The 20,563-nt window shown below is 39.3% G+C and overlaps 1 protein-coding gene across 1 annotated transcript; it reads left to right on the forward strand.

The window, feature by feature from the left end:
- The first annotated feature begins 708 nt into the window (after positions 1–708).
- LOC126380303 (nucleolar complex protein 3 homolog) lies at positions 709–17,613 on the forward strand. The gene is made up of 13 exons (XM_050029629.1): positions 709–849; positions 953–1,233; positions 2,882–3,093; positions 3,369–3,634; positions 6,092–6,257; positions 6,710–6,830; positions 10,330–10,543; positions 11,510–11,698; positions 12,794–12,975; positions 13,367–13,575; positions 14,510–14,688; positions 16,675–16,883; positions 17,396–17,613. Exons 1-13 carry the CDS (start codon positions 844–846, stop codon positions 17,583–17,585), a joined length of 2,424 nt encoding a protein of 807 aa, XP_049885586.1. The 5' UTR covers positions 709–843; the 3' UTR covers positions 17,586–17,613.
- Positions 17,614–20,563: the final 2,950 nt, after the last annotated feature.

Genomic DNA, 20,563 nt, shown 5'->3' on the forward strand with positions numbered 1-20,563 from the left:
TTATTTCACAAAGTTATTACATACATAAATCTAATATAGGAATAAATAGTAGAAATAATGCTTTGTTATATTATGAATAAAGATAAATAATTATGTAAAGAATTTTAAAATCTAAACAAACAAAACGATCGTTTGGCATTCAAAATATGGCAATAAACATTATTTTATTTTGATGGCAACCCCAAAAATATGCCGGTTTTTGTTCTTGGCTGCAATACCTGGTTCTTGGCCGCAACCAGTACAACCACACCGTCAATCTCAATCTGCTATACTAATCATGAATCAGGATTTCAGTATATTTGCACTTTTGTGATAGGCGTTTGTTCCATAATTTATTTATTTATTTATTTATTATGGACAACTTACAAGCTACACTCTGCACATGCTAAGTTACAGACAATAAAAAAAGATTAAGAGCTAGCTCAATTACAAGTAGTCACAGCATGCACAATCAAGTGAACAAGAAAAACAAGATATAAACTATAAACAAATTAATTATATTAATTATTTGTATGTCGTTTCCATATCCCGACCCTACGGAGTCCCGGACTTTAATTATATTATATTATTATTATTATCTACACTACGGAATGGAATTCCGCAATTTTTAATTGTAATCACGGATCGCGAAAGATATTAATCGTGTACTATAGCAGCCTTTCTCTAGCCGTACACGGGCCTTGCCTTTGCCAAAGCAAGCGATCAACTGTCAGTTAAAAAGTAAAAACTCTGATCAACAAAGGTTGCAAAAATCCACGTTGATTTTGTTATTTCGTTTCTGTATTTCATTAATTTCAGTGTATCAATTTTTATATTTATTCAATATTAAGTAAATTCTACAATATGGCTGTAAGTATTTTTATTATTATTGCTCTTTTGGCTCATGCAGAAAATTATAACCTATTTTATGGATACGTTTTGTATAATGTACTATTTATTCTGTTTTCTGTAGAAAAAGGGGAAAGCAAAAATTAGCAAAGTAAAGCGGAATAATCAGACTACGAACAAGATGAAGAAGCAGGGCAAATTGAAGTTACAAAGACATAGAAATAAGGTACAGAAGCAGAGGCCTCCGCAGACGCCTAAGGTTGAATATAGCAGTGAAAGTGACTCGGCGTCTGGTGATGAGTGGACGGACATGCTGGACGATGATGAGCAAAAGTACATCATGTCCCGGCTTGCCAAGCAACCGCAACTGCTGTCCAATGTGCCCGAGGAAGAGAAGCAAAACAAGTGAGCCTATAAGTGTATTCTGATTAAATCTAAATTACAATAAATGAATGAATTTGTTTAGAATTAAAAACGGCCATAGCATTGAAGTATTTATTAGATGTTTGGTATGGAAAAAAGAAAAGTTAGAATGTTAGAATCGGTGTTAGAAATGATTTTGTGCAAAATTATATTTTACAAGTGAGTCCTAAGAGGCTGCTTTTTACATGAAATCACAGGCCATGGCTAGTTCATCCAGGTAAATCCTGCTAGGATTTCCAGACACCATACTTGGCTTTGGCTTTAAATAAAAATACTGTAATGTGTTCTTATGCTGCTGCAATGTGAATTATTATTATAAATATCTAAAAATATGGTAATTATTCATTGCCAGTTTAAAGTTTATCTGGCATGATGCAGTTTGCGCTTTAGCCACAGACCCAATTTAATGTTTATAATAATGAAGTTAATGCTGCAATGCGAATTTTTCTATCAGATTGAAAAAAAAAAATGGCCTCAAGAGACAGATTGAAATGAGTACACATGTGTTTTTTGAAACATAAATATAAGAAATTAACTTTATAGGTGTTTAATATTATTTTAGATTCTTATATTTAAGATTCTTCAAAACTAAACATACAACAGCAATATATCTAGTCTAAAGTGTTAAATAACAACCAAATAAGCAAGGCTTTATCTCTAAGGATAACAGTGTAGTTGTTGGTAAGCTCGAGATTTTGGTAAGATAAGGGTTTTCCACCTGTTAAACTTAATATTAAAATCAGTCTTATAACCACTAAAATAAAATAATAATAGCAGAAAAAATGTTGGGTGTACGTAAAAAAAAAAATTTTTTAATATTGGGTTACAATTAATATTTATTTCAGACATAAATTGGTAGTCCATAGTAGTGATGTTCCAAATATCCATATCCGTATCCGCGGATATCCAAGATAAAAGAAAAATCCGTATCCATGTCCATTACTTTTCACGCGGATCTTTTACAGATCTTTTTAAGAGATTAAGTAGAATTATTAAATAAAAAACTATAAAATTCCATTGTCCGGTAGTTGCGTGTGACGCGCGGGTTGAAGCTGATGCAGCGAACTAGTTTTTGTGTACTTCGTTTGCAAGTGTATAAGTTCCTACCTACATGTTCTTTATTTATTGTACTATTTGTTCGAGCATGATATTATATTGCAAATTGGAAGCGACGATGGTGAATGTCGGTGTACGGACAAACCAAAGTTGGTTTTTGTTGCACCGTCAATTGTAAAAAAATGTATTAAGTACTGTACTTATTTTTAATAAATAATAATAATAAATAGATTTTTATTTCTTAAAATCAAATATTTGGCACCTTTATATTGCAAACATTTAGATAGATAGATCTTTATAATGAAAGCAAGATGAAATATCACTGTTATAGCAATGAAATAACTGTAACTTTAATCTTTTTTTTAAGAAAATAAAGATCCGTATCGGTGGATATACATTTTTAACGATCCGGCACATCACTAGTCCATAGTAAGAGTCATTATAATTATAAGTTAGTTATACTAGTACAACAAAGAGAATAATTTGTATAAAGTAATTTAATTTCAATGTATTTATACCAATAACTTTTTAAAATGCAAACTACTGTTTGACTGTTGTCTTGTAAATGTTTCAGGTCCAGAAAGCGGAAACGGGAGAAGCAGGAGAAGCCTCCTAAGCCGATGATAGGCAGTGACAGTGGGGCAGAGAGTGAGGGGTCAGCCAGCGACAGTGACCTCGAAGAGAAGTATGAGAAGGAACTGGCTGAGAGGCCGGCGAAGAGGCTGCGGCCACTCCTGCCCATCAAGACCAAGCAAGGTCTACAGGAAAGAGCTGAGGAATGTGAAGGTAGGCCTCTTGTTACCAGCCACCCCACATCTAGGGATTGTATACTAGTCAATGTGTCTATTCGATTCCCAGGAGCCTTCTTTTTTAGATCAGAATACCCCTTGCTAAGGACTTTGCATTTTGAATAACTGTTTTGTTGATCATAGTGAGAGTTTGAAAATAATTAGCTTTAGATCTTAGAACAACTACTAACTTACATCAGTAAATATAAACCGGGACCAATGGCTTAACGTGCCCGATGAATCATGTTTATTAAATTCATGTTTTACTTTTAGACTCAGAATCAGAACAAGATGACGATCAGACACAAAGTAAACCTAAGCAGAAGCAAGACGTAGAGAGTGACGAGGAGGGTTCAGATGACTCCGGGGTGGAGGGTACAGAGGAGGGCGAGGCCGAGGGCGAAGCCTCAGGGGGCGAAGGCTCCGAGGGCGAAATCACAGCTGTGCAGCTGCTAGCCGCGCGCCGGGACCGCTTGGCGCATGACAAACTGAGGATCGGCGCGCTATGCTCGTCGCTACTTGAAAGTCCGGAGAAAAAGGTAATAAAATTGACATAACATAGATAAGCTCATGACTACATCCTAATGGGGTAGTCAGAGGTGTTGACCAGAGTGGAAGAAACGAAAGTGTGAGGATCATGAGTATTTGTATGTGGAATTTTGTGGTCTCTGCCTAACACTTAGGGAAATAGGCTGGATATTATGCATGTTTGTAATTCTACAATACAACATACATACATACATACATAAACTCACGCCCGTTATCCCTAATGGGGTGGGCAGAGCCACAAGTAATCAAAGACAACTACAATACAATACAAAAACGCTTTTTTGCACATAAAAATCACAAAAAATCGAAACACCTTGCAAGTTTACGTTTTGTCAGGATTATCAGAAAAATGAATAAAGGAATAAATGTTAAATGTGTCATTTAGGAATAAATGTTAAATGTCGTTTAATAGTGAGTAATATGAGCTTATCAAATCTTAATGTTAATGTTCTAAATTTAAATGAATTTTTCATAGGTTTCGTATTTTGTTAAATGAGTCATTTTTATTCCGTATGGAGTATAAAGGAAATGGATAAAACAACACACGTAAATGAAAAAAAAAAGCTAAAAAACGTTTATTTAATAACTTGTATTTCCTCCCCGAGCTCTAATTACTGCTTCCATACGGTTCTTCATCGATCGGATGAGAGTCACGATCACATGCTGTGGTATATTGTCCCATTCCTCTTGGATTGCATCTTGCAGCTGGCTAAGTGTTTCTGGGGCAGGATCTCTTGCTCGAATTCGTCTCTTTAATTCATCCCACAGATGTTCAATGGGATTCATGTCCGGGCTTCTTGCTGGCCATTCCATAATAGAGATATCGACTTCGTTAAGATAATCTCGTACGACGCCCGCGGTGTGAGCCCTAGCATTGTCGTGCATGAATATGAAGCCGTTGCCAATAAAATGTGCATAGGGCATCACATGAGGCTCGAGACACTCTTCGACGTACCGATGACAGTTTAGTGCAGGCAGACGTGGCCCAGACACGAAAGCAAGCTCTGTCTTACCGTCGGCGCTGATTCCTCCCCAAACCGTCCACGAACCGCCACCATAGCTGACCTTTTCTTCAATGCAGCATTGTGCATAGCGTTCTCCGTCTCTTCTGTAGACCTTGTTCCTTCCGTCGTTACCATACAGCATAATTTTACACTCATCAGAAAAGAGAACTTTGCTCCACTGTAGGTATGACCAATTTAAGTGCTCACGTGCAAAGTTAAGGCGCGCTCTTCGATGGTCTGCAGTTAATTTCGGCCCATTTGCTGGCTTATGCGGTACCAGTCCACGATCCTTCAACCTTCTTCTAATTGTAGAGTCACTTACAGCCACCCTTCGTACAACACGAAGCCGCTGCTGCAGTTGAAAAGCGTTAAGGCGTCGATTTCTTAAAGAAGTTGTTACAATAAATCGATCATCTCGCTCAGAAGTGACCCGATTCCTGCCACATCCTGAACGGCGCGTGAACAAACCAGTCTCCCGATAACGTTTATAGACTCTATGAACAGATGACAGGCTTAGATGCAGTCTTGCAGCCACAACACGCTGACTAAGGCCAGAATCCAGCAATGCCACAACTTGGGCGGCTTCTGTGGGCGAAGTATCCATACGTTTTAGAAAAAAAACCTTTTTTCAGACGTCCCAAAGTCACAGTATTGAAATAAAAAACAAAAAGTTTAAGGATAGGCGCCAATTTTTAGTTTTTAAACGCTAAATGTACTCCAACCCTAAACACACATTTGTCTCAAAACAGTGATTCATTTCGTTTATAAGATAAACAAATGAAATTCTAATTTTGAATTTAGAATTTTCGCTTATTACTGTAATGGCCAAACTGCCAGCTATACATTTATGTATTTTTTTTCATCGTATGAATTCTTTTTTGTGTTAAATTCGGACAGAAACAATGAAAACGGAAGTGTTTCGATTTTTTTGATGAGAAGTGTATAAACACACCACTAAAAACAATTACAAATGTGACAAGAGAAGTGCAATCGGCGATTTAATCTATCATCATCATCAGTTTAAGAGCCACGCTCTTGTCGGTGCAGCATTCTCCATGCTACTTTTTTAGGGAAAAAAACGGCGGTGGTTTCCCTCTTGCCTTCCGCCCCGCAGTACTCTGTCTGACGCAAGTGGGATGACGCCCAGAGTAGTCTATTACAAAGTCATACTAGGACTCCTGTCCTCCGCCTCTGAATACTACTGACAGTTACTACTGCCCTCTGTGAGGCTCCAGGTTACAGTCCCTGTTACTTGCCCCTTTCGTCCTGCATTGCCGTACCGATGGCTCCTCGTGATGGTTTAATCTATCATAAAAAAAAACAGGATTGTTGAGTTTGGTCTTTCGCCTTCCAACCTACAAGAGAATAAGAACAATTCTCTCATCTAATAACATATTTCGTTGAAATTATTTTTTTGTCAAATTCAAAATGTTTATTCCTCAGCTAAAGAACCTATACCCGATCCTGTATTTGATGGAGGAGCGCTTAAAGGACGACACTCTGAACCTGTGCTCGGTTCGCAAACTGGCAACATTGTCCGCGTGCGAGGTCTTCCGCGACATCCTGCCAGAGTACTCGATACGACATCAGGACTACTCCAATGTTAAATGTAAGTTTCATTTATTCATTTTATTAATTGAATAAATCTTAATACTCGCTCCGATTCCTGCAGACACCGCCTAATTTTACTTTAAGATATACCTGCCATTTTCTTATCCGTCGAAAAGGAAAGGGACGGATGATTGACAGCTGTAAATTTTAGGAAGAATGAGTAAATGAATGGATAACCCGGGGGAATCAAAAAGGTATCTCGCTGGTATGCAAACATAATTCTGTCGGGTTATTGGCGTAAAATTTTTAGACGGTTGTTTTAGATTTGTGCTTAAAATTGACGTGTGTTCCATAAATTTTATGCTTGTCGATTACCCGTCCCTTTCGTTTTCGGCGGAAAAGAAAATGACAGATATAACTTAAAATAAAATTAGATGGTGTTTACAGGAATTAGCACCACTAACTTATTAAATTTATGAAATAAATAAACTGTTTATTTCTGTGTTACAGTGAAGAAAGACACGTTAGCTCTGTACAAGTACGAGAAAGAGCTGCTTGAGTTCTACAAGCGATACTTGCAGCGGTTGGAGAAATCAGCAACCCTCTTGCGACAAAAGAAGGGTGACACCCGGTAAGTTAGAACAACTGTCTTTTCCTTTTTGGCTTTCCGTTTATTCTTTCAAGTTGCATTTGCACATTTAAGTTGCTCACGCCGCGGCATAAGCTGGGCCGACATGACATCACGTTGTTTATTTATCTATATTCTTATTATGTTTTTATTTTTATTTTATTTAGTACTGGTGCTAATTCCTGCAGACGCTGTCTAATTTTATTTTAAGTTATACCTGTCATTTTCTTATCCGCTGAAAATAGAAAGGGACGGGTAATCGACAGGCATAAAATTTATGGAACACACGTTAATTCATAAGCAGAATTCTAAAACAACCGTCTAAAAATTTTACATCAACCAATAAATCGACAGAGTTAAGGTGATGCGTTTCAGTCAGCTAGGTAACGCTGCGTCAACAGATGGCGTTACTTCTGCAGTTTCCGTATTTTTTTCCATTTATTCGTTTAGTGTTGAGTTCTGACCCAGTGAAATGTTAGGTGGCGAAATCTTACATACATTATCTTTAAGTTAAGCTACAATTTTGAAGTATTTACTGCAGATATCATATTGAAACATTGCATCAAAAGTTGGTGTCATTTCAATTTGTGTACAAACACGAAGCTGTCACACACACATGCAAACTAGGTTAGCTATTAAAAGATGCATAATTTGAAGTCTACTTCTAACTTCTAAATAGCGCATTTGGTAAAGCAGTCGCCGCCATTCTTAAGTTTCACGGTTCAAACCCAAGTGCATGTTTCAATTGTTTTTACTTTTTGTATTTTTTTTACAATTGAATTTGGCGAACCCGTCTATTTATTACGGAATTTTCAAAAAGTATCACTTTTACCAATAATATTATAATTATACAATAATGTACTTTGCACTAAAGTACCTTCCGTAATTTCCGTATTTTTTATTTTGTAAAATTCTAACAGGCATTAATCGCATCAGTGAACATGCGGCTAACTAAAAAACTACTGAACGGATTTTCATACGGTTTTCACCAATGAGTAGAGTGATTCATGGGCGTGCTTTAGGGTATATAATTTATACAACTACTTTTTTTTGTATAAAATGGTTCAAAAATGATGATGAATGTCAAACATAACTATCGTTAAAAATATAGCCGACTTGGAGCTTTCGGCGAAAACGCTGCCTGAGCCCATTGAGATATAACAAAACAACGTACTCGTATGGTTGAATTGCTCCTTTTTTGTAGGTCTACCGAAAAGTCCACAATATGACATAATAATTATATTGTGTATAAAGAATTGTGTATATGTATTGTATGATTTTACAAATAACGATCACAGTACAGTAATAATAAGGTAGATTTTTCCTAAATTGCGTCGGTTCAAACTTTGTCGCATCGCGTTTGAAAGATGTAATAGCGCTTCAGGACGTCCCGCAAGCACGGCGCTGATGTCGCAGTATCCGCATATAATTATTATGACTTGTCATTTAGTTCCAATAAAATCCGCGGGACTTCATTCGTATGTCAGTGACAGCTGGTGATAGCATGCGGGACACTTAGCAGCTAATCGAATTCTATGTTGTTTTCGCGCCCAGTCCAGACGACTTGCAGCGCATTTCTGGACTTATATTTACGCGTGGTGTTTATTGTTAGGTTAGTTAGTTCAGGTTAGGACGTCTTTTTTTAACGAGGACGTTAAAAAAAGACGAGGCTGGGACGTATTGAAGTAGTATTTCCATATATACGCGGCCTGAAATGGGCTGTTTCTGGGACCTGAACTGGTTGCTGTCGAACTTATTATCACGTTTTCTTTATTAAAATTCATAAATAAGTCAAATAGAAAAAAGAAAAAAGATTTTCGTTAGTTTTAGATCTGTCATGATGTCTGTGATGTTTGTTTATTATAAGTACATAAGAATTTCAAAATATATCTTATTTTTTTTCCCAAAGGGCAAGGCAGAGGGAACTATGCCCATACAGCCATGTCTTGTGTTTTTTTTTCTTGATGATGATTAATGAAATGATGAAACCTAAGCCCCCACCCTCGGAGCAGACTCCTACTCCGAACCCCAAACGAAGTAAGCGGCTTGTTGGCGCAAAGCGAAAATAGATAGGTACACTTTGTTTATTGAATATTCCGATTTAATAATACTATCGGGAATGTTTTCCGACTAACTTAATGTGATCATTGACTACAAAACACCACTTCGTATTGATTATTTAGATTATTCAATGAAGAAAGCAACCTTCCCGTTCCCGTTCCCACCAAAAAGTCCGCGGCAAAGAGAATATAAATAAATCTGTATGTTGGATGGAAAAACAATTATAAATGACTACTATTTAGGCCGGCAAATGCAACAACTTTTTTTTGATTTGGTTTTCCCCGAAGGGTAAGGCAAAGGGAACTATGCCCATACAGCCATTTCATTTTATGTATTGATTTTTTATTATAATATATGTCCTCTTTTAAAATACGGTACTTACCCATTATTTAAAAATGTTTAAATAAAATGCGTTAAAACAAAAATATTTTTCCAATATTCCTTTTCTCAGATTGTAGTATTTTTAGTTTTTTATTTACATTTATTCTCTTCATACAAAATCTCTTTATAAATTGTCACTGACATTCTATTACACTTGTCAAGTAGTCAAAGCCTTTAGAGAAAAAAAAACTATCACGCACACAAACTAACATTGACACCTCTACACGCTCAGCAAATACACTGTAATCTGCACCACTACAAATGTAGAATTGATCAAAATTGAGGGTCTGAAATATGGTACTTCTCGTATTCGGACCCTAAATTTTTGTTAGTTTGCGAAAATAATACACCAAAATATTACTATTTATCGGTTTTATAACAATATTCCTCTATCCGTTTTCCTGTAGCACTGCATCAACTTTTGTATGGAAAACGAATCACCTTAAGTACACAGCACGTCAAACGGATTACATACCAGCGAGATGCCTACTTTATTCGCCCGGGTTATTCATTTGTTTTAAAATTAACTTATTGACAATCATCCGTCCCTTTCCTTTTCGGCGGATAAGAAAATGACGTGTATAACTTAATATAAAATTAGGAGGTGTTTTCAGGAATCGGGGCCTCTATATATATAGTTAAGTACCTACATAATAAGTATTTCATGTGTGTGTTATTTGTCTTTTGGTGTGATGTTATTGTAATGTATATTATGTAATCCGTGTCTGTGGTGTCCTAAAATCATAAATGTTTCTATCTTTTTTTCTAATATTGTATTTTTTTTATCAAAAAATACCAAAAGAAACATCTAGAGCGACTAACCGATCATCCGAATCCCCTCGCATCAGAGCTTACGGACCTCGTAAATGTGGTGAAACGACTGAAGAGAAGCCATGTTGTATAAAGTGGGAGGCTGTGGCACTAGTTGTAGCTCCTGACACGTCACTTATCCACTCAACGAAACTGCTTATAGTCTAGAGGACTGATTGTAGTTTAAACCAAGAAAAAAATATTGTATATCTGTGTTGCCAGCAACACTAACAACAGTCTCGTTTCCCAGGAAACTCGAAGACGCGACGCTATCCCTCTCCCTCGTGTCTCTGCGGTGCATGTGCTCCATGCTAGTGTCGCGACCTCACTTCAACTACGCCACCAACATAGCACAGAGTGTTGTCCCGTTCCTTGCGTGTCGCGATCAGCGCGCGCGCGACATAGTTACCGAAAGTTGCACGCAGGTCTTCGCTGAAGACAATAAAGGAGATATTACTCTCACGGTAAGCATATTTTTTAGATAAATTGGAGATGGAGATGGACAGGCCACATGCTCAGACACTTAAAACCAAAATGGACGAAAAAAGTGATAAAGTGGACCCCCGATACAATACCAAAAGGATGAGAGGCAGACCTGTCATAAGATGGTCAGATAAACTAAAGAAAACAACAGCCAAAAAGGGAAAGGTGGAAAGTGCTTGAGGAGGCCTTTGTGTCGAATGGACAAGCTAAAAGGAGAACTGTTTAATGGTGCTAATTCCTGTAAACACCATCTAATTTTATTTTAGGTTATATCTGTCATTTTCTTATCCGCCGAAAAGGAAAGGGACGGGTAATCGACAAGCATAAAATTTATGGAACACACGTCAATTTTAAGCACAAATCTAAAACAACCGTCTAAAAATTCGCCCGGGTTATTCATTTATTTACTCATTCTTCCTAAAATTAAGAGCTGTCAATCATCCGTCCCTTTCCTTTTCGGCGGATAAGAAAATGACAGGTATAACTTAAAGTAAAATTAAGAGATGTCTGCAGGAATCGGGGCCAATGTGTATATTAATTAAGTTTATAATGTGTATTCTCTTAGTAAATAAAGGCTTTTGAATTTGAAATTGGAAGAACTCTTGAATCTCACAGTGAGGTCGCAAGAGCGAATGCCAGCCGAATGATTTTTGCATGTTTAGATCGTTAACGTTTATCACGTGCTCAGCGGTGAAGGAAAATCGTGAGGAAACCCACATTCCAGAGAAATGCGTTTCGGAGGTATGTAACCTAACCTGTATGGAGCTAGATTTTTCTTCGCGGGTTGGGAGGTCAGACAAGGCAGTCGCTGCTTTAAAAAGCCGGACCTCTCAAATCGTCAGGTTAAGCAAGCGAACCCTGTGAAAAATGGGATAACCTAGGGAGATGATAATTTGCAACCTGCAACATTTTTCCTTTTTTTATTACATTCTTCACTTTCTCCCCAGATCGTCCGGCTTATCAACCAGCTGGTGAAACGGCGAGGGGAGCGGCTCCACCCTTCCGCTCTGGACTGCCTGCTCACCCTCAAGATACGCGACGTCGACATGGACGCCGAGACAGACATCAAGCACAAGAAGCGACAGGATGAAAAGCACAAGAAACGCATCGTTAATTTGTCTAAGAAGGAAAAGAAGGTGAGTTATGTTATTTGTTTCCTAGTTCCAATGGACAGAAAGAAAGAAAAAATATTTATTCGGCATACTTAACACTAATTAACAAAACATACTTAGGTAATTAAATTACTTAATAATTATTATACATAATGTCGAAACGGCTTCAGCCTAGCCAAATGTCACGGCCTAGCTGTAGCTAGACTGTGACGCAAATTTTCAGCTGCAGCCGGTTGGGGAATCAAAAAACAGTGAAACAAAAAGAACTGGGTTCTAAAGTCTAAGTTACCAATACTCTTCTACGTTACCAAAACCTCGTTAGTCTGTGTCCATGGGGACATAGTTAGAATTGGACAAATTGCGAATTGGACCATCTGCGAATTGGACCTAATGCACCGTTGCGTTTTTTTTATTATTATTTTTATTAATTGGTGAGAGCCGTAGTAGCCGACTTGGAAGAACGCTTGACTGTCATTGTGAAGCAGCTAGTTTGAATCTAAGGGTGGTATTAATAAACTAATCTCAGCTTCGAGACTGCCCCCAAGATCATGTCAATGTGACAGTTCTCATATAAAAACAGGAACCTGAGCATGATCTTGAGAGCAGTCTCAGCTGAGATTAGTTTATTTATACCACCCTAAACCAGTAATTTTCGAATTCATAATTAAAACGCATAATACCGTGCTCTTACCGCGATATGAGACTCCCGAATTCATGTTTGGATTGGACATAGCATTTAAACATAGCTGGCTGAGGACTGGGTGTGTATATATGTTATAGTTCTGCGTTCCACTTCGGGGATACAGACGCGATGCGATAACATAACATATTATGTTATTTCTTTTAGTCCTGTTATCTTCTAGGTATTAGCGCTCGAAGAACAAGCCTCTGTATGCTTGCTCCCATGACATGACATTTTTAATTCTCGGTCAACCAAGAGTCGACAGGTATAATGTAAAGCGGTTATTATACTATCCAATCCAATCCATCCTGCCCTATGAGTCAATAGCAAATTGCTGGGCGTAACCATGGTAACCACGACCTCGAGCGAGTCTAATAGCAGCGATTTTCTGGAGCTCAATATTTTACACAATCTGACCTAATACAATTTCCGCTCAGCGCGCCAAGAAGCTCAAAGAAGTGGAACGCGAGCTGATGGAGACGCAAGCCCAGGAGAGCGAGGCGGCGCGGCGCAAGCAGCTGACTGAAGTGACGCGCACCGTCTTCCACATCTACTTCCGACTGCTGAAGACAGCACCAGGGTCCAAGCTGCTGGCTGCGGCCTTGAACGGACTTGCTAAGTAAGCCTTTGTCTTATTTTAGCTATAACCACACCAGCCGCTGCGGTCAAATGGTTGAACATTGGACTCACGATCCGGAGGTCCCGGGCTCGAATCCCGGTGGGGATGTATCACAAAAATCACTTTGTGATCCCTAGTTTGGTCAGGAAATTACAGGCTGATCACCTACCTGATTGTCCGAAAGTAAGATGATCCGTGCTTCGGAAGGCACGTGAAGCCGTTGGATCCGGTTACTACTTACTGATGTAAGTACGTAGTCGTTACATGAGCCCTGTCAGGGGCCTTTGGCGGCTCAATAGTAACCCTGACACCAGGGTTCATGAGACTGGTATTCCTCACAACCCACACGATAAGAAGAAGAAGACTCGTGACCTTATTGTTTCCCCTACAGATTCACTCACGTCATCAACCTGGAGTACTACTCGGACCTGGTGGGCATCCTCCGTCAGCTGTTAGTAAGCGAGAGTGTGGGAGCGAGAGAGAAGCTGCTGGTAGTGAGGACGGTGTTGTCGGTGCTCGCCGGCGCCGGCGACGCTCTCAACGTCGACCCGGCCACTTTCCACGCGCATCTGTACTGCCACGCGCTTGACGCGCACGCCGGTACGTATACGCCATCATAGTATGCAAATAAAGAATATTGAATATACACATAGGCGAACAACAGCCAACAACAGCCTCAGTGTTCTAGTGGTTAGAGCGTTAGGCTCACGATCTGGAGGTCCGGGTTCGATTCCCGATGGGGGCATTGTCGAAATCACTTTGTGAGACTGTCATTTGTTTGGTAAGGACTTTTCAGGCTTGAATCACCAGATTATCCGAAAAAGTAAGACGATTCCGTGCTTCGGAGGGCACGTTAAGCCGTTGGTCCCGGCTATTTGCCGTGAAAACAGCGCATTGGAGCAGCGTGGTGGAGTATGCTCCATACCCCTCCGGTTGATTGAGGGGAGGCCTGTGCCCAGCAGTGGGACGTATATAGGCTGTTTATGTTATGTATACACATTGGCGGACGGAATGAGGGACTTTCCAGGGTACGTTCCTCAAAATCAATAAAGATGGCGCTGCACGTTACATAGGCACGCTGCATAGGCATGGTAAGCCTTTGGTCCCGGTTACATAGTAACCGTAAGTGTTTACTGATGTAAGTGAGTAATATTTACATGAGCCTTGTCAGGGGCCTTTGGCGGCTCAATCATAACCCTATGACACCAGGGTCGATGAGGCTGGTGTTCCACCTCACAAACCACATGATAGAAGAAGAAGAAGGTATGAATCGGTGCGCGCCTTTTATCACTTACCGGTATGAATCGGCCTAAGTGGAAATGACATAAAGCCATATAAAATCATTAACATTAACTTGTTTTTTGAATTTTAGTGTAAGATTCTTCCGCTACTGTGAGTGTGTATTGTTTTGAGTGAGGTTTGGCGCCAAAAATCAAGTAGAATTACTAGTCCCCACTAAATAATTATATAAGTGATTAATCATTAAATTTCCAACCGGAGATGTGACACCTATCAATTATAAAATACCCCGCAGGTCGTTCCCACGAGGACGCGAAGATCATAATAGAAGCGGCCGCGCAGATATGCGCCCGCGCACGTCGCGTGTCGCCCGCCGTGCTCACCGCCTTCGCCAAGAGATTGCTCACGCTCGCGACCCAGCTGCACCACAACGGAGCCCTGGCGTGCCTCGCGCTCGTCCACCAACTGGCCCAGGTAACACCATACCATGGAGTAACTAATATCGCTACAGTAATCTAACCTACAAGATCTTACTGCTGGGCAAAGGCCACCCTTTCCTCTTTCCATTTTTCGCGCAATCGTCAAAGTCTTCACGCCATCTCTTTCGAGCTCAACCACGACACCTATACCCGTCATGAGGCATTCAATGCGTGACTGTCACTTTACACTGACGTACTATAAACAAATAGACACACATTCGCTAAGGAGCTGGGTACAGGCCTCCCCTCAACCAACCGGAGCGAGTATGGAGCATACCACGCTGCTCTACTGCGGATTGGAGGTGATGTTGTTACGTGCCCTTCGAAGCGCGGAATCATCTTACTTTTTTCGGACAATCAGGTGATTAAATCCCGCAAAGTTCTTACCAAACAAAGGTCAGTCTCAATCTCCCCATCGGGAATCGAACCCGGACCTCTAGATCGTGAGCCTTGCGCTCAAACTGCTACACCACTGAGACTGTTATATATAAAAATTATAATAACATGTTCATAACTAAACGTTGGATTTCTTACAGGTGTATCGCTTCTTCATGACATCTGAGAATGAGCCTGTCCTTTTTTTCTTTATTCCGTTTACTTTACACATTTCGCACACCTTATTAATCTAAATATATAAAAGGAGAAACTGACTGACTGACATATCAACGCACAGCCTAAACGGCTAAACGTAGGCACTTGAAATTTGGAAGGGACGTAGCTTAGGTACCGTAGAGGTGCACTAAGAAAGGAATTCCCGGAATTCCCACGGGAACGGGAATTAGCGGGAAAATCCTTTTGTATGAAAAATCTAAACCACTTAAGATAGATGCTTGAAATTTGGCATGCAAGTACCTTAGATAACTTAAAGCTTAGTTGCAACAGGATATTGCAAAATTCCTACGGGAACGGGAGTTAGCGGGAAAAACATTTGTATGAAAAAATCGAAACCGCGTAAGATACGAGTTTTCAATCTAGCATGCATTCATACCTTAGTAAATATAAAGTTTAGTTATGACTGTATTTTGAAAAATGGGAGTTAGGGGAAAAAAATGTATGAAAAAATCTAAACTGCATAAGTTAGATGCTTGAAATTTGATATGCACTCCCACACACACAAAGATCTCTCTTTTATAACACGCTACGCGGACGAAGTCGCAGGCAAAAGCTAGTAAATTATAACAACATACATACATAAACTTAGGCCTATTTCCCACCGGGGTAAACAGAGACTTCGCTTTGCTTCGATCCTGATACACTTCTCATGCTTCCTCCACATTCATCAATCGTTTCATACACGCACGCCGGTTCAGAATAGATCGACTGAACCTTTTCTAAGGACATCTCCAATTCGGTCAATGTATGTCCTTCTAGGTCTTCCTCTGCCAGTCCTACCACCAACCTTCTGTAATCCTTCATCCTCTCTTTGTGTCCAAACCAACTTAACATTCCCTTCCCTTCTTAGTCTTCTCAGTCTTAGAATAACACTATTGTGCAGTGTTTTAATGAATATTTTGACAGCCCGATCTACAGAGCGTGGCGGGAGGTGCACCAGAGTGCGAATTGCAAATGACTGTGATAATTTTTGTCACTTTGTATTAATTTAGTTTTAACGTTACACTTATATTTGTACTATATTTTATATTATGTTAACGATTTACAATTATGTATTTATTTCTCCAATGTGTGGGTAGCCTTTTTACCTGAATAAAGAAATTATTATTATTATTAGTCACTATATCGTCTCACACCACAACATAACTACCACTACTGACTGAAAATTCCAATTGATATCAACTTAGAATCATGGTCTAAATCATCCCTCAAAGTTTTCGTTACGATGTCACTAACACTCTGTATAGGCTATTTATTAGGTATTTATTAAAAATAAATACCCCTTTCGGTTGACTGAGGGGAGGCCTGTGCCCAGCAGCGGGCGGTTATGTATGTTATTATTAATAACATTACATTTCTAAACTTCCAGCAAAGCAAAGCAGTGACGTCGATGTTGGAGACGGACGTAGAGACAGCGAGTGGGCGGTTCGACCCCTTCCTGTCATCCCCAGAACACTGCAATGCGCACGCGGCGGCGCTGCACGAGCTTGCCGTGTTGACCAGCCACTACCATCCCACTGTCCGAGATGCTGCCCGGGCCTTGGTCGAGAACCGAGGACTGCCCGAACTGGCCAAAATGTAAGTCTGATCATGCTATAAGAAAACCAGGTATGGTCAAAAGTGACAGCTAACATTTTAAGGTTAGCCCAGCTGACGTTGATCGACAGGCATAAAATTTATGGAACACACGTCAGTGTTAGGTGAAAAGCAGAAATTTAATACACTCTCTCAAAATTTTATGTTGGCCAATAACCCGACATAATTAAGTTACAGTACACGTCAAATGGGTTGCATATCAGCGAGTTCCCTTTTTTAATCGCCCGGGTTGTTCATTCGTGTTAAAATTAACAGTTGACAAACATCCGTCCCTTTCTTTTTCAGCGGAAAAGAAAATGACGGATATAACTTAAAATTAAATTAGATATCTGCAGGAATCGGGGAAATAAGTCCGACATTTTATCACGTTTTTGTATGACTTCACTGTGTGCTTAACTGATTTGACTAGTTGGAAATTAGCCTATTGTGTTAGGCTATGTGTTGCATAAGAAATAAAGATTTGTTATTAAAGTATTACTTTTTCTCATTTACAGGACGCCAGCGCACGTTTTCTCTCAATACGACGGGTCCCAGATGGCATTCAAACCAGCGATCCCTCCGCCAAAGAAGGCTTCGCAGCCGGCTAAGGTGAAACCACACCACGCGTGGGCACAGGCCTCCTTGAAAGAGTTTTGCGATTCCGTAGAAAATAATGTCAATATGACACTGCTGAGCGAGAGATGATGCCAATAAATTAATGTTTATTTTCTGATTTAATTGTTTTATTTGTATATTTGTGCGTATGTTTGCTATTGCGTTGTTCCCTCTCTCTTTCTAGCTGTGATGGTTGGTGAAACCCGGTGTAATTCTTCAGGTTACGTAAGTGTACTCAGAAATAAAAAAGAAAAAAGTCAAAACGCACGCGTATATAAAGTAAAACGTTTTCTGAATTTTGTTTCATGCGGAATGCGTTTCTTTTTACTGTTATTATCTGATTTTCTCTATATCATACAAAAGAGCTATATGCGAATACTAATTTCATTTTACGGGCGTTATCATACTAGTGATTTGGGAGCGAGTTCCAAGCGAGGCGAGCGCGTAGCGTCTCTTCGCTCGTTTTGACCGTTCGCTTGCATTACCAGCGTGATAAGGACCTAAAACTAAGGCACTTATCCACCGCCGAATATGAGCAAGATGCGATTATAGCTAGCAGCTAGGATACGGCGAGCAGTGAAAACTGAATGTGTAGTTTTGATAATTTTGTTGTTATCCCATAAAGAAAAAATGGCCACTGGCTGGCCTTTCGGCGTGAGTTTTGAGTGACAAGCGAGTATCGCTGTGCGAGTTTTGCTTGTCGCTGCGACAAACTAGTGAAAGACTTCTCGCCGGCAGTGCGAACAACCAGCGATCAGCTATCAATATACGAGGGATGTTCAATAATAAGTGAGACTGAGATACATACTCATTGGAAGTACGAAAATACTGGCAGGTAAAGTTAGGACATGTACTGAATATTTAAAAAAAGACAGACTAGTCGATATTCCATTGTTTTTTTTAAATAGCAGTCATTTGTTTAGGCCTTGTCGTGTTGGTGAAAACGAAGAAAATTGAAGTTATTGCGGTAATAAAAAAATACTTGTGCTTGAAAAATTATTAAAATAGAATTTATTTTGTCAGTCACTGTCACTATTTATTCAACAACGCTCGTATGTCTCTTATACTGCTGGGATAACGGCTGGAGGATGATGCCTCTAATTCTGGCACGATCTTTTGTTTGTTTTTAGCGAGAATTATTGATAGCTATTCGCTTCCTCACGGTGGTGGAAGAAGTGCCTTAATCCAGCCCCAGAGCTGGATGATTCGATAGCAGAGAAAAACGATAGTATCGATAGTTTATGCAATAATATTCAGAAGCAATATTCACATTATCGATTGAAAAGTCACTATATAGCTCAAAACTCGATACATGTAAAGGTAACGATTTTTTCGCAACACTAAATCGCTTTACACCATAGACTCTGGTCTATGGCATAAAGCAATACGGACCTCCGCCTATACCACAGACATTTTGGCCTATACACATGCACGTTTTTTAGAGATAAGTCCTTGTCTTTGACCAAACATTACATTATCTTTGATACACTGTATGCGAACCCCGAGGACACTATTTTTAGGACAATCGAAATAAAATATTGTGTCTGGTGAATTCGACACCCATATTAACAATTAACCTATTTATTCGTAACGGTTATCATACCTATCTATTTCTTATTATTTGAAAAATTCTATTATTATAAAATTTATAGTAAAGAGGTTGGCCCCACTAGTCATATTCGCATACTCTTGGTAGGTATATTTATCCGAATTAAAGATTCAAGAAATCCATAAAGCAACACGGACCTCTGGCGGACCGGAAAGGCGTATTCACACTACGACCGAATATTATCGGACTCGAGTCGAAAAATCACGGATAGTAGAAAATTACTATAAGACAAAAGACACTATATATAGATATTTTTAAAATAACGCTAATGATATTGACCGCTGGATTTCGAGGATCCACCCCTATTCGATTTCTATGCCCTAAAAAGTTTTTTTTTCTCTGGCGTCATGACCCTAACGAGTTAGTTGAAGAGATCGCCCATTTCCCCATTTATGTACCCTCCAAGCCAAAATACCAGTTAGGTTGCCTATCTATAATTACGATATAAAAATCTAACAACTCGTAATTTTATGTTACAGTTTATAATCGGAGAAAAAAAAAGGAAAGTTACAGCATTTTTAATATTCTAATTTTAAAAATTAAGTTCTTTTTTAGTAATATTATAAATACTATTTATGGGTTTGACTTGGTTAGGGGAGCTTCAGCTGGATATATGATCCACGCAGGATATTTTATTTTTGTCGTTGCCTTCCAGTTGGTGCGCGGAGTGTATCCGAACGTAACGCGACTCGAAAATCTACACAAAATGGCTCCCATTTCAATAGCGGCAAAATTAAACAGCTTGTATATATATAGATAATCTTTCTAGCTTGGAAACCGAAATTGTGTTCCATTTACATTCGTCACGCCCGTGTCCCTCAAAGGGGTGGCCACAGCTGTAATTAATCGGAAGACAACTGGTGGCTATTAACAATATAGAAACCTCTGGATAAATAGGTTCCAGAGGTTTCTAACAGTTTGTAGAAGCTTGGCTCCATATGAGATCTGATAACATCTTGACATTGTGGTCGATATGATCTCGTCTTGGCACATTTTACATGAAAATGTTTTTGTTGGAATTAATAAAAATATCAATAACTAACAGAGCACCTGTATTTTAATGTCTGAACATGCCTCCGCGCTCCATTCAGGTCAGAGGTACTCCGTTAGAAACCTCTAGAACTTATTTATTCTATGCATCTAGGACAAATATGGCATTATCAAGTGATGGAATATTACTAGCCGTCGCCAGGGAAAATAAGAAGCTTAGTATTTCACATTACTCTTGTACTGGGGTATTCTTAACAGCAAACACTCGAAATCCCAACCCTAAGGTTGCCTGGCATAAATTGCTGTTTAGCAATAAGGTCGTATATTGTGCTTATTTTATCCGGCTGTTAACTATCATGTGTGTTACATGTGCAATAAAGAATTATTGATTGATTGAAGAACAAGTTTAGTAGCAAATAATATTACTCTCCTTTAGACCCACCTGTACAACCCGGGCATGCGCATTACC

This window comes from Pectinophora gossypiella, chromosome Z, assembly GCF_024362695.1.
Source record: "Pectinophora gossypiella chromosome Z, ilPecGoss1.1, whole genome shotgun sequence".
NCBI lineage: Eukaryota > Metazoa > Arthropoda > Insecta > Lepidoptera > Gelechiidae > Pectinophora > Pectinophora gossypiella.